The sequence below is a fragment of the Sus scrofa genome, chromosome 7, assembly GCF_000003025.6.
Source record: "Sus scrofa isolate TJ Tabasco breed Duroc chromosome 7, Sscrofa11.1, whole genome shotgun sequence".
Classification (NCBI taxonomy): domain Eukaryota; kingdom Metazoa; phylum Chordata; class Mammalia; order Artiodactyla; family Suidae; genus Sus; species Sus scrofa.
In genome coordinates this window covers 47600128-47610952 of record NC_010449.5, presented here as the reverse complement: position 1 = coordinate 47610952, position 10825 = coordinate 47600128, and the positions used below count along the sequence as shown (strand labels likewise).

The window sequence follows — 10825 nt, the reverse complement described above, 5'->3', positions numbered from 1 at the left end:
CCTTTGCCCACCCAGTGCCTTTGCTGCCCACCTTTACGGCTTTCCCTACAGTCCTGACTCCCAATTCTGCTGCCCTCTGCTGCCTGCTCTAGCCCTGCCCCAGCTTGGTCTGAAGATGGCAGAGGCCATGTTGGGGAGGAATGTTGGATGGAGGGCAGAGGCTTGCATTAGCTGGATGGCACCCCTGTTTTGACCCCTCACTGATACCAGATTCTCTCTAAAGTGGGTTTGATTCTGCAGCAGTCGATCCTCTGCCTCCCGCACTCAGGATCAGGTACATAATTTGTGAACGTGGTGCAAAATGAAAATGCAGGACACCTTGCCGCAAAATGATTACAAATTTCAAGATGGCAGTAGCATTGATCCAACCACCAGGCCCTTATATGTGCATGGCCCTCTGTGACTACACAGATCTAACATCCATAAAGCTGGCCCTGCCCATACCTCTTTCCAGCTGGTGATGGCCACTCTCCTCTCCTGTCCTCAGCTGCTTTTGAAGACAGCTCCTCAGGGCCTCAGGGCAGGACACAGCCCCAGCCCCGCCAGAGGTCCAGAGCCATATTCAGCAGGCGCTCAGCACAGATTCCTGTAGGCCCTCCGGGAATCCTCACCCCTTTACTCCTGCTGGGCTGCAGCACGCCTTCTCAGATCAATGCTTATTTATTGAGCCCCACCTGGCTAAGCCTACAGAAAAGAGGATAAGTTGATAAGCATCCAGTCACTGCCCTCCAGGAATTCAGTTTTTAGCAAGATTAAAATTTAAACAAGAGATGGAAAAAAAAATCATTAAAAGAAAAATTTTAAAAACAGTAGGACCAAGCCTGGATCCCGTGGGTTCAGAGAAAAATAATCACATTTAATTAGGACATTGAATTTCAAAAGAGATGGCATAAAGATGGACTTTGACGAATGGACAAGAGTTTATTAACCCGCAGAGGAAAAGGGCATTCCAGGGAGAGGGCAGAGCATGGGCAAAGGCTTAGAGGTGGGAAGATGTATGGCAGGTTCTAGAATCCTGAGTTGTGCAGTTTGGTCAAGGCATACTGTTGGGAGAATAACCGAAAGAGATTGGAAGGAAATGTTCGGGTCTGCAGCGGAGAGCTGCGGAAACATTTGTATTTCTGTACTCCGGAAGTGCGGACACCGAGTGGGCATTAGGTACCGCGCATATTTGAAATCATAAGGGAGAAGGGACTTTCTCCATTTGGCCCTCCCAGGCTGCCCGCAAGGGCAAAGCCTTACTTTTCGGCAAAATAGGCCACTCCTACCCAGGGTTCTGGAGCTCACTCAGCGAACCCCACCTCTGAACTCTCACTCTGTTTGAACTACTCACAGGGACGCAGCGGCCTGGGCGGCCTCCCGCCCAACTAACGTGCAGGACCCACAATCTCGCGCGATCTTGGGTTCCGCTCAGAGCCTTGCCCAGGTGGGTGTTGGTGGGGTTTGGGGCTTTCCTGCCACGGGCGCCCATTGGTTCTGTTTGTGAGGGGGCTGCGGAATAGGATCCGCAGTGGAGGTGACGGCCTGGGCACCCTCCAGAGGGCACGACTGGGAGTGGGGAAAGAGTGGCTCTCATTCTCTGGCGGTTCCCCCACTCACTTATTTTAACCTTATATTATGGATATTCTCAAACATGTACAAAAGTAGCAAGAATAGTGTAATGATTTTCCAAGTCCCCACCGCCTAACTTTAGTAATTCTCCTCTCTTGGCCAATCTTGTTTCATTGAACTCTCTCCCACCACCTACTTTAAAGAAGGATGTGGGTGGCCTGGGGGTGGCAGAAGCGCCCCCCCCCAAAGCTGTAGGAGAGCTGATGCCAGGCCTGCACCACAGGAGACTGAAACGCCAAGGGGCAGAGTAGGGCCACAGTAGGCTGGGGGCTGGGCTCACGCAGGGAAGGGGCCACGGGGGGCGGGGGCGGGGCTGGGGGCGGGGCTTGGAGCAGGGCGGGGGATTGGGGGCGCTCTCCCGGTGACTCAAGGCGCGCGGGGCTCAGCGCAGAGCTGCAGTCTCCGCCTTGCAGCTTGGAGTGTGCCCGCTGCGCTGCAGCTGTCCGTGCTTGCCCTCTCCTACCCTCCGCCGGCACTGCTGTCACCATGCCCAACTTCGCAGGCACCTGGAAGATGCGCAGCAGCGAGAATTTCGACGAGCTGCTTAAGGCACTGGGTAAGCTGGCGCAGACCGCGCGCCCCGACGGGGAGTAGCGGCGGGAGGTGCCGCGGGCCAGCAGAGGGTGGGCTTTCGGGACCAACTCCAGGCAAGAGAGCCATAGATGAGGCGAATTGCCAGGTGCACCCCCATCGAGAACGGGCGAGTAGAGCCTGGGATCCAAGGGTCCAGCGAACGTTTGCTAGACGCTTGGCGCTTTCCCCGACGGTTCGGCCTTTATCTCGCGCTAGATCATCGCAAGGAGAGATTATTACTGAAGTCCTAGGAGGGTCGGGGAATTTAAATTTGGGGACTCAGTTTGAGACTAGGCTCTGCCACGAATTCACTGTGCTACTCAGGGAAAGCCACTGAGCTTCTCTGAGCCTCAATTTCTCATCTCAAAAATCAGGGCGAGGGCAGGGGGAGGAATGGATCACTTTTAAGGCCCCTAACTATAGTCAGAGGGTTTGGGAAGTGCCGGGCCAGTCCTGAGACGGCGGGTGGATGGCAAGGCCCCGTGACTCGAATCCGTGTGGCACCCATTCTTCCCGGAGCAGGTGTGAACGCCATGCTGAGGAAAGTGGCCGTGGCGGCCGCGTCCAAGCCGCACGTGGAGATCCGCCAGGACGGGGATCAATTCTACATCAAGACATCCACCACGGTGCGCACCACCGAGATCAACTTCAAGGTCGGAGAAGGCTTTGAAGAGGAGACAGTGGACGGACGCAAGTGCAGGGTGAGGCACCAGAGTTTGGGCAGCGTTCCCGGGTCCCCACTCCCTACCCGTGAACCGCTGCGGCCAGACGAACTTCTTTTGCAGCCTGTGGCTCGCTTTCCTTGCAAGGCATATGCACGGGCTGTTTGCAGAGAGGATCTGTGCAACCGCTTTGCCCTGGGCTCAGGAGAACGTCCCACCCCATCCCCTCCCCAGCCTCATCAGTCGCCTCCCGAGGCGCTAACAGCGCGCTTATAGTGCGGACTCTGGGTTGTGCCGCGTTCCTTGCAGGGGGGCTTCTGCAGCGTTTTGCCGCGACGCTCTGCGCCAGCGCAGGCGGCGAGGGAGAAGGAGGTTGCAGGGGCCGCCGGGTCCTGCAGCGCGGCTGCCACGTTTCTAGTCGCAGGTGGAGCGGCAGCTCTCGCGTCCCGCCCTCCTGGGTTCTTGGGCCCCTTGGGAACGCTCTGGATCTAGTTTCGGCGGTCTTGATGTTCCCGGCACCTTTCCTGCCCGCCTTTAGTTTGGTTCCTTAAAGGGAAGGAGGAATATTTCCAAATATTCCAATCTGCAAGGCAGATTCTGCCTGGGAAATGGACAAAGTGCTCCTCTCAGTCCTAAAGGACAAAAATTCTGTATTTCTTTGCATATGGGTCGCAGGAATGAAGTCGTGGACTGAAGCAAGGGATTGTAAATTCCTTTTTTAGATGGGTGAAAATTGCATTTGGTCGATCTCTGGATTCGAATGGGGGGTTGGCTACTCATGTATCTTGAAGACAGATGGAAAAACAATTGCTGCTGCTACCACTTATTTAAAAAGTGACAAAATGTCTCCCCCCACCTCCCCAAGGAAAAGAAGAAAAAGTAGTAACATTCCAGAGAGTGAGAAATTGTTTCTCACTTTCCCTGAGCCGAACCTGTGTGATCTGGAGTGTGACTCTCTGGGCACTGGGTTTGGGAGGACCCAGAACCACAGCCCCCCAGGAGCAGGCTGGCCCACACAGCAATATTTGGCTGCCAGAGTTGGCACAGTCTGAAAATGATGCTTGGAGCTGGCAGGATCGAGCCCCCAGCCACTACACCGTAAAAACAAAGAGCAGGACAGTTTAAAGTAAAGGTCTGGGAGCCTAAGGTAGAAGGCCTGACCATAGGCAGGACTCAATTTGGAGACATCCAACAGTGACTACTGCCAGAGCCAGGAATTCTTTCAAAAATCAAAGGGTCACACGACAGCCTGGAGAGTGGGGCTTTAGTGAACGTGCCCCATGTGTTAGTAAAAGCGGGGATGCGCTTATTCAGTACAGCCTTCGAGCCCAGCTGTACAACACTTGGCTTTGTGCAGGCACTGGAGAAAATGGCAGGGAATCCCTCCTTTTGCTCCTACCTCCAGGCATGAAGACCCTTCAGATTAAAAAAAAAAAAAAAATTTCTAGAAAGATGTAACCTGGGAAGTGGCAGTGTTTGTATCCTCAGAACCAGAGACACTCAGGTTTATCAGAGTAGGCTGTGTGCTGTGTGCAGAAAGAAAGGCATCCTCCCCAAATCCATGCAGGGCTCAGTGCTCCGGATCTGCTGGCCACAAACTCAGTTACAAACATGGTATCTTAGCTGCTTTAAAATTTGGTAGTTTTGATGTGGAGCTTCTTGCCTCAAAGAATCAAATTGCTTGAAGGGTCAGTCTTTTGGACAGAAATGAATCATGGCCCGCTCTCAGTTTTATTCCTGGGGGTGTAAAGCATGCCTGAGGCTTTGCTACTCTGGTGTGTGTGTGTAATACAAGGTATATTTATAACCCATAGAATCCGCCATCAACCCCCTGAATTTGGACTCGATAAGGGGCAGCAGAGCAGGTTCTGTGCCCTGCTGACAGGGACCATGTGTTGCTTCTCTGCACAGCAATTATTCTCCCATGCTCATTGTTGTCTCTGCTCCCGCTGCCAAGACTGTAATTAATGTTACTAATGGTTTTCCTGCCCCGCAGAGTTTAGCCACTTGGGAGAATGAGAACAAGATCCACTGCACACAAACTCTGCTCGAGGGGGACGGCCCCAAAACCTACTGGACCCGCGAGCTGGCCAACGACGAGCTCATCCTGGTGAGTGAGCCCCCCGACCCTGAAACCAGATGATGCCCGTGGCCGACCGCGCAGATATCATCCTCATTCACCTATTCAGGGAGAGACACCCTTGGCCCTGGGTTAAAATGTGAGCAGAAAGCTTGAGATGACAGTTTAGGTCAGAGGGAATCACTGTTAGGAGACAAGAGCACCCGGCTCAGAAGGCAGAGCAGGGGCCAGAGACCGGCTGCCCGCTGCTCTGCAAACCCATGCATCCCTGCGGTGACTTGACTTGCATGAGCCAGCCTCCCCTCCAGCCTGCTTGGGCCCTGTGAGGTCCCAGGGTTCACTCTACAGAGGGATTTTTTTTTTTCCCCTCCTCATTCCCCATTTTGCTGCCTGGGAAGATTTCTGAAATTTTGTATGGCAGCATGCGAAGCCTTAAAGAACATTTTTACTCCAAGCCTGATAAACTCCAATGGCCTTCCGGAGGCAGACTAGTGATGCTGATTTAGGAAATTAGTCAATCTGAGTGTTTACACAATACGGAGGGCTCTACCTTACAGGTCGTCAGATGGAAACCTTTTAATCATCCCTGGCCGCACAAAATAGATCTGGCAAAGCCTATAGACCTGAAGTAGAAATAGATTTGAAGTTGGAAGCCTCCGTAGTTTAATCACACTGCCCCTTCCCTTTATTTAAATACGGGGGCAAAGGAGGACCGGGAGGAAAGGACAGCTCCCTATCCCTCTCCCTTCGTCTTTCAGAACCAACCAAGCGCTTTCCTTGTAACAACTCCCCCCGCCCCATCACCATCTCTGCCACTAGGAAAGGGGAAAGCTGTTGTGGGTAACCAGAAAACCATATCCTTTGTTCTCCATCAGGCATGTGTTAAAGTCTCCCCTCTAAGGCTGCATGCCCGCCCCATCTTAGCCAACGTCCCCCAGAAACGTTGGGAAAGGAGGTGGCAAGGAATGCTCGGCCAGGGCCGTGTGACCTGGGCATGGCGGGTCCCTCCCCAGCCATAAAATGAAGGGTTGGGCTAAAGTCTGATCCCGGAGGTCCCTCTCAACCCTGAAATTACATGTTTCTGCAGCAAGAAGACCCTAAATGGAGCCGTCTCTTTACTTTAATGGAGACGGCTTGGCCTCACTCTCTCACTCCTCTTGTCCTGCGCTTGGAGATTTCACATATTTTCTTTGTTCAAAGAGAAAGGACTGGCTTCATTTACAACCTGGTTAATGCTGTCTCAAGGGCGGAATATTTGATGGGGTTGGGGGAGCAATTCGAGGCTGAGACATAGGGGATGGAAGAGAAAAGGGGCACTTATGGTTCGCTGGTACCAGAGAGAGTGAAGAGGGAGATGATTTTCAAGTCCTTGAGTGCAGCTGAGGGTTAAGCAGGCTGGGTTTGCTCTGTGAGAAGATGTGAATTTATTCAGCTCTGTAGTATCTAAGCAGCCAGCTCATGGGCCCAATGCTGCTAGATCTCCACCGCTTCCAAATTCTCCACTCCAGCCCTACCCGTTCATCCTTCCCTGGCTCAGCAGATGTATATAGAAACCTCAGAGGGAGCATTCATTCTGGGCTTTTGGGATCCAAAGTGGGGGCTTTTGTTCCAAGGCTTATTATCACTAATAAATCCGAATGCAGGGAGATGCTATCTCCTATGACAACAGGGAAATAACTAGTTAACTTGAAATAGGCTTTCCCGGCACCCCCGGGCTGTAAGTTGCCTTCTTTCTTCTTTTTCTTTTTTGGCCGCCCCACAGCACATGGAATTCCCGGGCCAGGGCTCAGATTCGAGCTGCAGTTTCAGCGGCAACACCAGATCCTTAACCCACTGCACTGGCCCAGGATTGAACCCGCATCCCAGTGCTCCCAAGATGCCACCAACCCTGTTTCTCCACAGCAGGAACTCCAGTTGCTTTCTTTGAAAATTGAGTATATTCCCTTAAACCCTTCCAGCACATGGTACAGAGAGTTTTTTTTCCAGGAACCTCTCAGCTTAGTTTGTAGGCTGAGAAGGACAGTTCAAATGTGGTTGGACAGGCAGCAATTTCTTCTTGGTTTGTGCAGCCATGTGTTGGCCTGGGTGGGGTGTTGGTCACTCCAGAACAGATAAAGAATCCAATCCACAAAGTTAGGCATTCCTTTTGACACTCCATGGCCGTAGAGCTGGAAGGTTTTGGAAAACCAGTCTGGTTCTGAGAGGTGGGGACATCTGAGGGGTGAATTTCCATGGGAACCCCCCCCTCCCCCAGCATCCAGAACCTTCTGCATTCCTCACTGATGAGGAAAGGGAGTAGGGGTGCAGCCGTGCCAGTGTGATCAGGGGAGGCTGGCGATGCGTATTTGCTTCCTTAATAATCACTAATGACTGGTATTTCCCTGAAACACCCGTTAGAATAATATTCCAGCATACGTTCTCTGAGAGCCTCTCATGACCCATGGAAGGCCCAGGGTAAGATGCAAGTATATTCAAGCTCTTAATTCAGGGCTTTAAATCTCTCTGGAGCCTCAGGGCCCTGTGACAATCTGAAAGATAGAGGCCTTCCCACAGAAAAATGTATGTCTGCAAATAAACATACCTTGGTCAATCCACAGATGGGGTATCATGGCAAAAAAAAATTTTTAAGTTTTTTTAACATATAATAGTGCTTTCTCTCTTTGAACTGCCTTTGAGAGACCCAGGAGGATGGGCCTGCGAGGAATGGCTAGTTTGGGGAAGAGTTGAAACCGTGTCCTTACAGTGATAACATTTTAGAGGCCAGAAGAAAACCATCCTCCTCCATGTGTGGGATGATCCGTGTTCTCCCCCCTGCAAGCACACAAAGAACCTTAGAATTGTAGCTGGAAAGAAACATGGGATCATCTTGTTCAACTGCACCCCACTCCTCAACTCCCTCCCTCTTCCACCCCCAAACTGTCCAGGGAGCCAGAGGCCTGCCTCCAGCTTACCCTGCTGTGAGTTGCAGAGCTAGGTCTGGATCCCGACCCTGTGCTTTTGCAACTGAGATGGCTTTTCTAGCTTGCAGGTAACTTGAGTATTACTTATACAATGTCTCGGGCGTCTCCCAGGCTGGACAGCTGCTTCCTGGAAGGCACTTCTGCACCATACCCCACCTGGCTGGTATCAGTGCCAGCCCCTAGGGCTCCCGCAGCCCAGGCCCCCTGCTCTCTTGAAGTCACTTGAAAAAAGACAGGACTGCTGCAGACATATCCAACATGTCATCTTCCCCCGCTTTAGTTTAATTTAAAAAACTAAAGCCAGGAAACTTGCATTAGTTAGGTCAGCTTTCTCAGGTTCCAGAAGCAAAGGAAAACTGCGTAGAGCATAATTCTATACCCCCCCAGTTGCCTCTCTGCCAATGCAGAGCTTATGGGGGGAAAAAAAACAAAAATCAAAGCAACCCTCAGCGCTGAGCATGAACGCACGGCACAGGAAATTGAAAGACGGTTACAAAGAGTTTTTAACGGGGCAGTAAGTGAGTGGCCTTATTAGTGATATGCTTTAAGCATTTTTGCACAGGCATCTGCACTGATTGGTTTTCCTTCTCTGCAGACGTTCGGCGCCGATGACGTGGTCTGCACAAGAATTTATGTTCGGGAGTGAAGGCGGCCAGCTTGTTCCTGCTTTGGGGGTGGGATGCATGTTCCCCTGAGGAATGTCATAGTTCTGAGCTGCCAGTGGACCTCCTCTTCCCCATTATCAACCGTAGGTGATCCCGTTTTCCCCACGAGAATGCTCTAGTGTTTTCCCCCAAGGCTTCGTGCCTCTCTGTCCCTGGGCTCCATAGTTTGGCATCTGGATGGTTTTATCAGTCATTAAACTGGTTGTACACATCTCAAGGCTTTCTCTTTCTGTGGACTGCCTCTTCAGTTATGACACGGGCTCATGATGTACCTGCTGACCCTAGCACTGTGTTGGTCTGTGCGGTGCTTTCAGCCTCTGCCTGAGGTCCAGCATTTGGAGCTTATGGCAGGGGTTGTGAGCTGGGTTCCTTCCCACTGGCTCCAGATTGCAGAACCAGGTGTATGTGGACTTCAGAATTGTTTTTGTTTTTTTATCTTTTTGGTGGCATCTGTGGCACATGGAAGTTCCCGGGCCAGGGATGGGACCTCTGTCAGAGTAGTGACCAGAGTCACGGCAGTGACAGCACCAGATCCTTAACCCACTGAGCCACCAGGGAACTCCCACAGTTTTTTTTTTTTTTTTTTAAATGAAGTAGCTGGTGTTTTGGTGGCTCCTGTCAGGAAAGGGAGGGCACATTCAAAATTGTTCATTGAGAACAGCTCAGAATGAAGGAACTATTTACAGGCACTTACATGGACTGGATGAAGAGAACCAACAAAGGATGTGAGGCACTTGGAGACCAGCAGGGGAGCTGGTACTCCCCTAGGCATGAAGACAGAGGGTCACCAGACCACAAGAGCTATCACCCAGGAGAGTGACCACTATGCAGGAGCTGTGACAGTAAACAGAGAAATGCGGTCACTGCCAAAACCATGGCCCCAGTGTGTGTAGATAGGGGTTCAGAGGATGTGGGGGGGGCAGGGTTGCAGGGGGTCTCTTTGGCTTGGAACAAGGGAGTCAAATATCCTGACTTCCCAGCTTTCGGTCTCTGATCTACCTATTCTGCTGACTAGCTAAACCCATCTGGAATCTAGAGAACAAGAGAGAGGGGAGGTGAGGAGACAGGGAGGGAGCCTGGGAGGGTACTGCCCATAAGAATCACCCCTTCAGGACATAGCTGGGCAGAGAATGGATCCCAATGTGCAAAAGGACAATAATCCACAGTTGCCAACTTTCACATTGGAAAATCAGGAGATGTCACATGAAAATCTGGATGACTATTTCCTTAAGGGAAAACTAGGAAAATCTGGCATCACTCAAGGGCAACATTTGCGTTGGCAGCTTCCCCCTCTTTTTAAGTGGAATGTATACCCTTTGCCAACTTGTGGGCCCCACCATCGCTCTTGCCCTCATTTAGGTTCCTGCCTGGCTTCCTGGACCTCTCTCCTTGCCATCTTAGGCACAAGGCTTCTTGGCAAAGCCAGGCCAGAGTTGGCTGACCAACAGCGGGCATGGACAAGACCAGAAGACAGTGATCCTCAAAAGCTTACACCCTGATGGGGCAGACACCTAAGCCCAGGCATCACCACCTGCATGTAAATGAGGACCCCCTTTTTGTTTTTGCTTCTGAGGACCGCACGTGCAGCATATGGAGGTTCCCAGGCTACGGGTCTAATCGGAACTACAGCTGCCAGCCACAGCCATGCAGGATCTGAGCCACATCTGCAACCTACACCACAGCTCATGGCAACGCCAGATCCTTAACCCACTGATCAAGGCCAGGGATCAAACCCGCAACCTCATGGTTCCTAGTCAGATTCATGGTTCCTAGTCAGACTGCGCCATGACGGGACTCCTAAATGAGGACCACTTTACCTGACTCCTCACTCCTCCACAGCCCAGAGCCCCACCTTTTCCTGGGGGATCTTGGCCTTTCTCTCAAAGACTAGGCTATTTACCTCTGGAAGTCTGGGGAGAAGTTCACAGCTCACCTCCTGCAGGGGCTTGCTGGGGCTCCAGGGACCCCCTCTACTGTGATGCCCAGCACAAAGGAGCCAATGGCCCTGCCAACTTCCCTGCTTCCCACAGTCCCAAAGCCACCAGGCCCTGACGTAACAGAACAGGGCTGAATTCTGAGTCTGAGTCAAGAGAGAGCCTGACGCTGGGCTTTCCTTTGTCCTCGGCCTCTGAGGCACCTCTGCTTGTGCCCAGAACCTCTCCAAGCTCCTCATGAAAACAGTTCCTTGAACTCTGGCTTTATCCCAGTGCTGCCTGGACCAGGGGGCATGGGCAGCGTGCCATCCCCTCCATTCTGCTGGTTTCTCCCTTGGGG

The 10825-nt window shown here is 52.1% G+C and overlaps 1 protein-coding gene across 1 annotated transcript; it reads left to right on the top strand.

The window, feature by feature from the left end:
* Window positions 2088-8637, top strand: CRABP1 (cellular retinoic acid binding protein 1). The gene is given in 4 exon segments (NM_001128492.1): window positions 2088-2167; window positions 2707-2885; window positions 4843-4956; window positions 8482-8637. Coding segments are annotated over 4 exon segments (414 nt in total). The 5' UTR covers window positions 2088-2097; the 3' UTR covers window positions 8533-8637.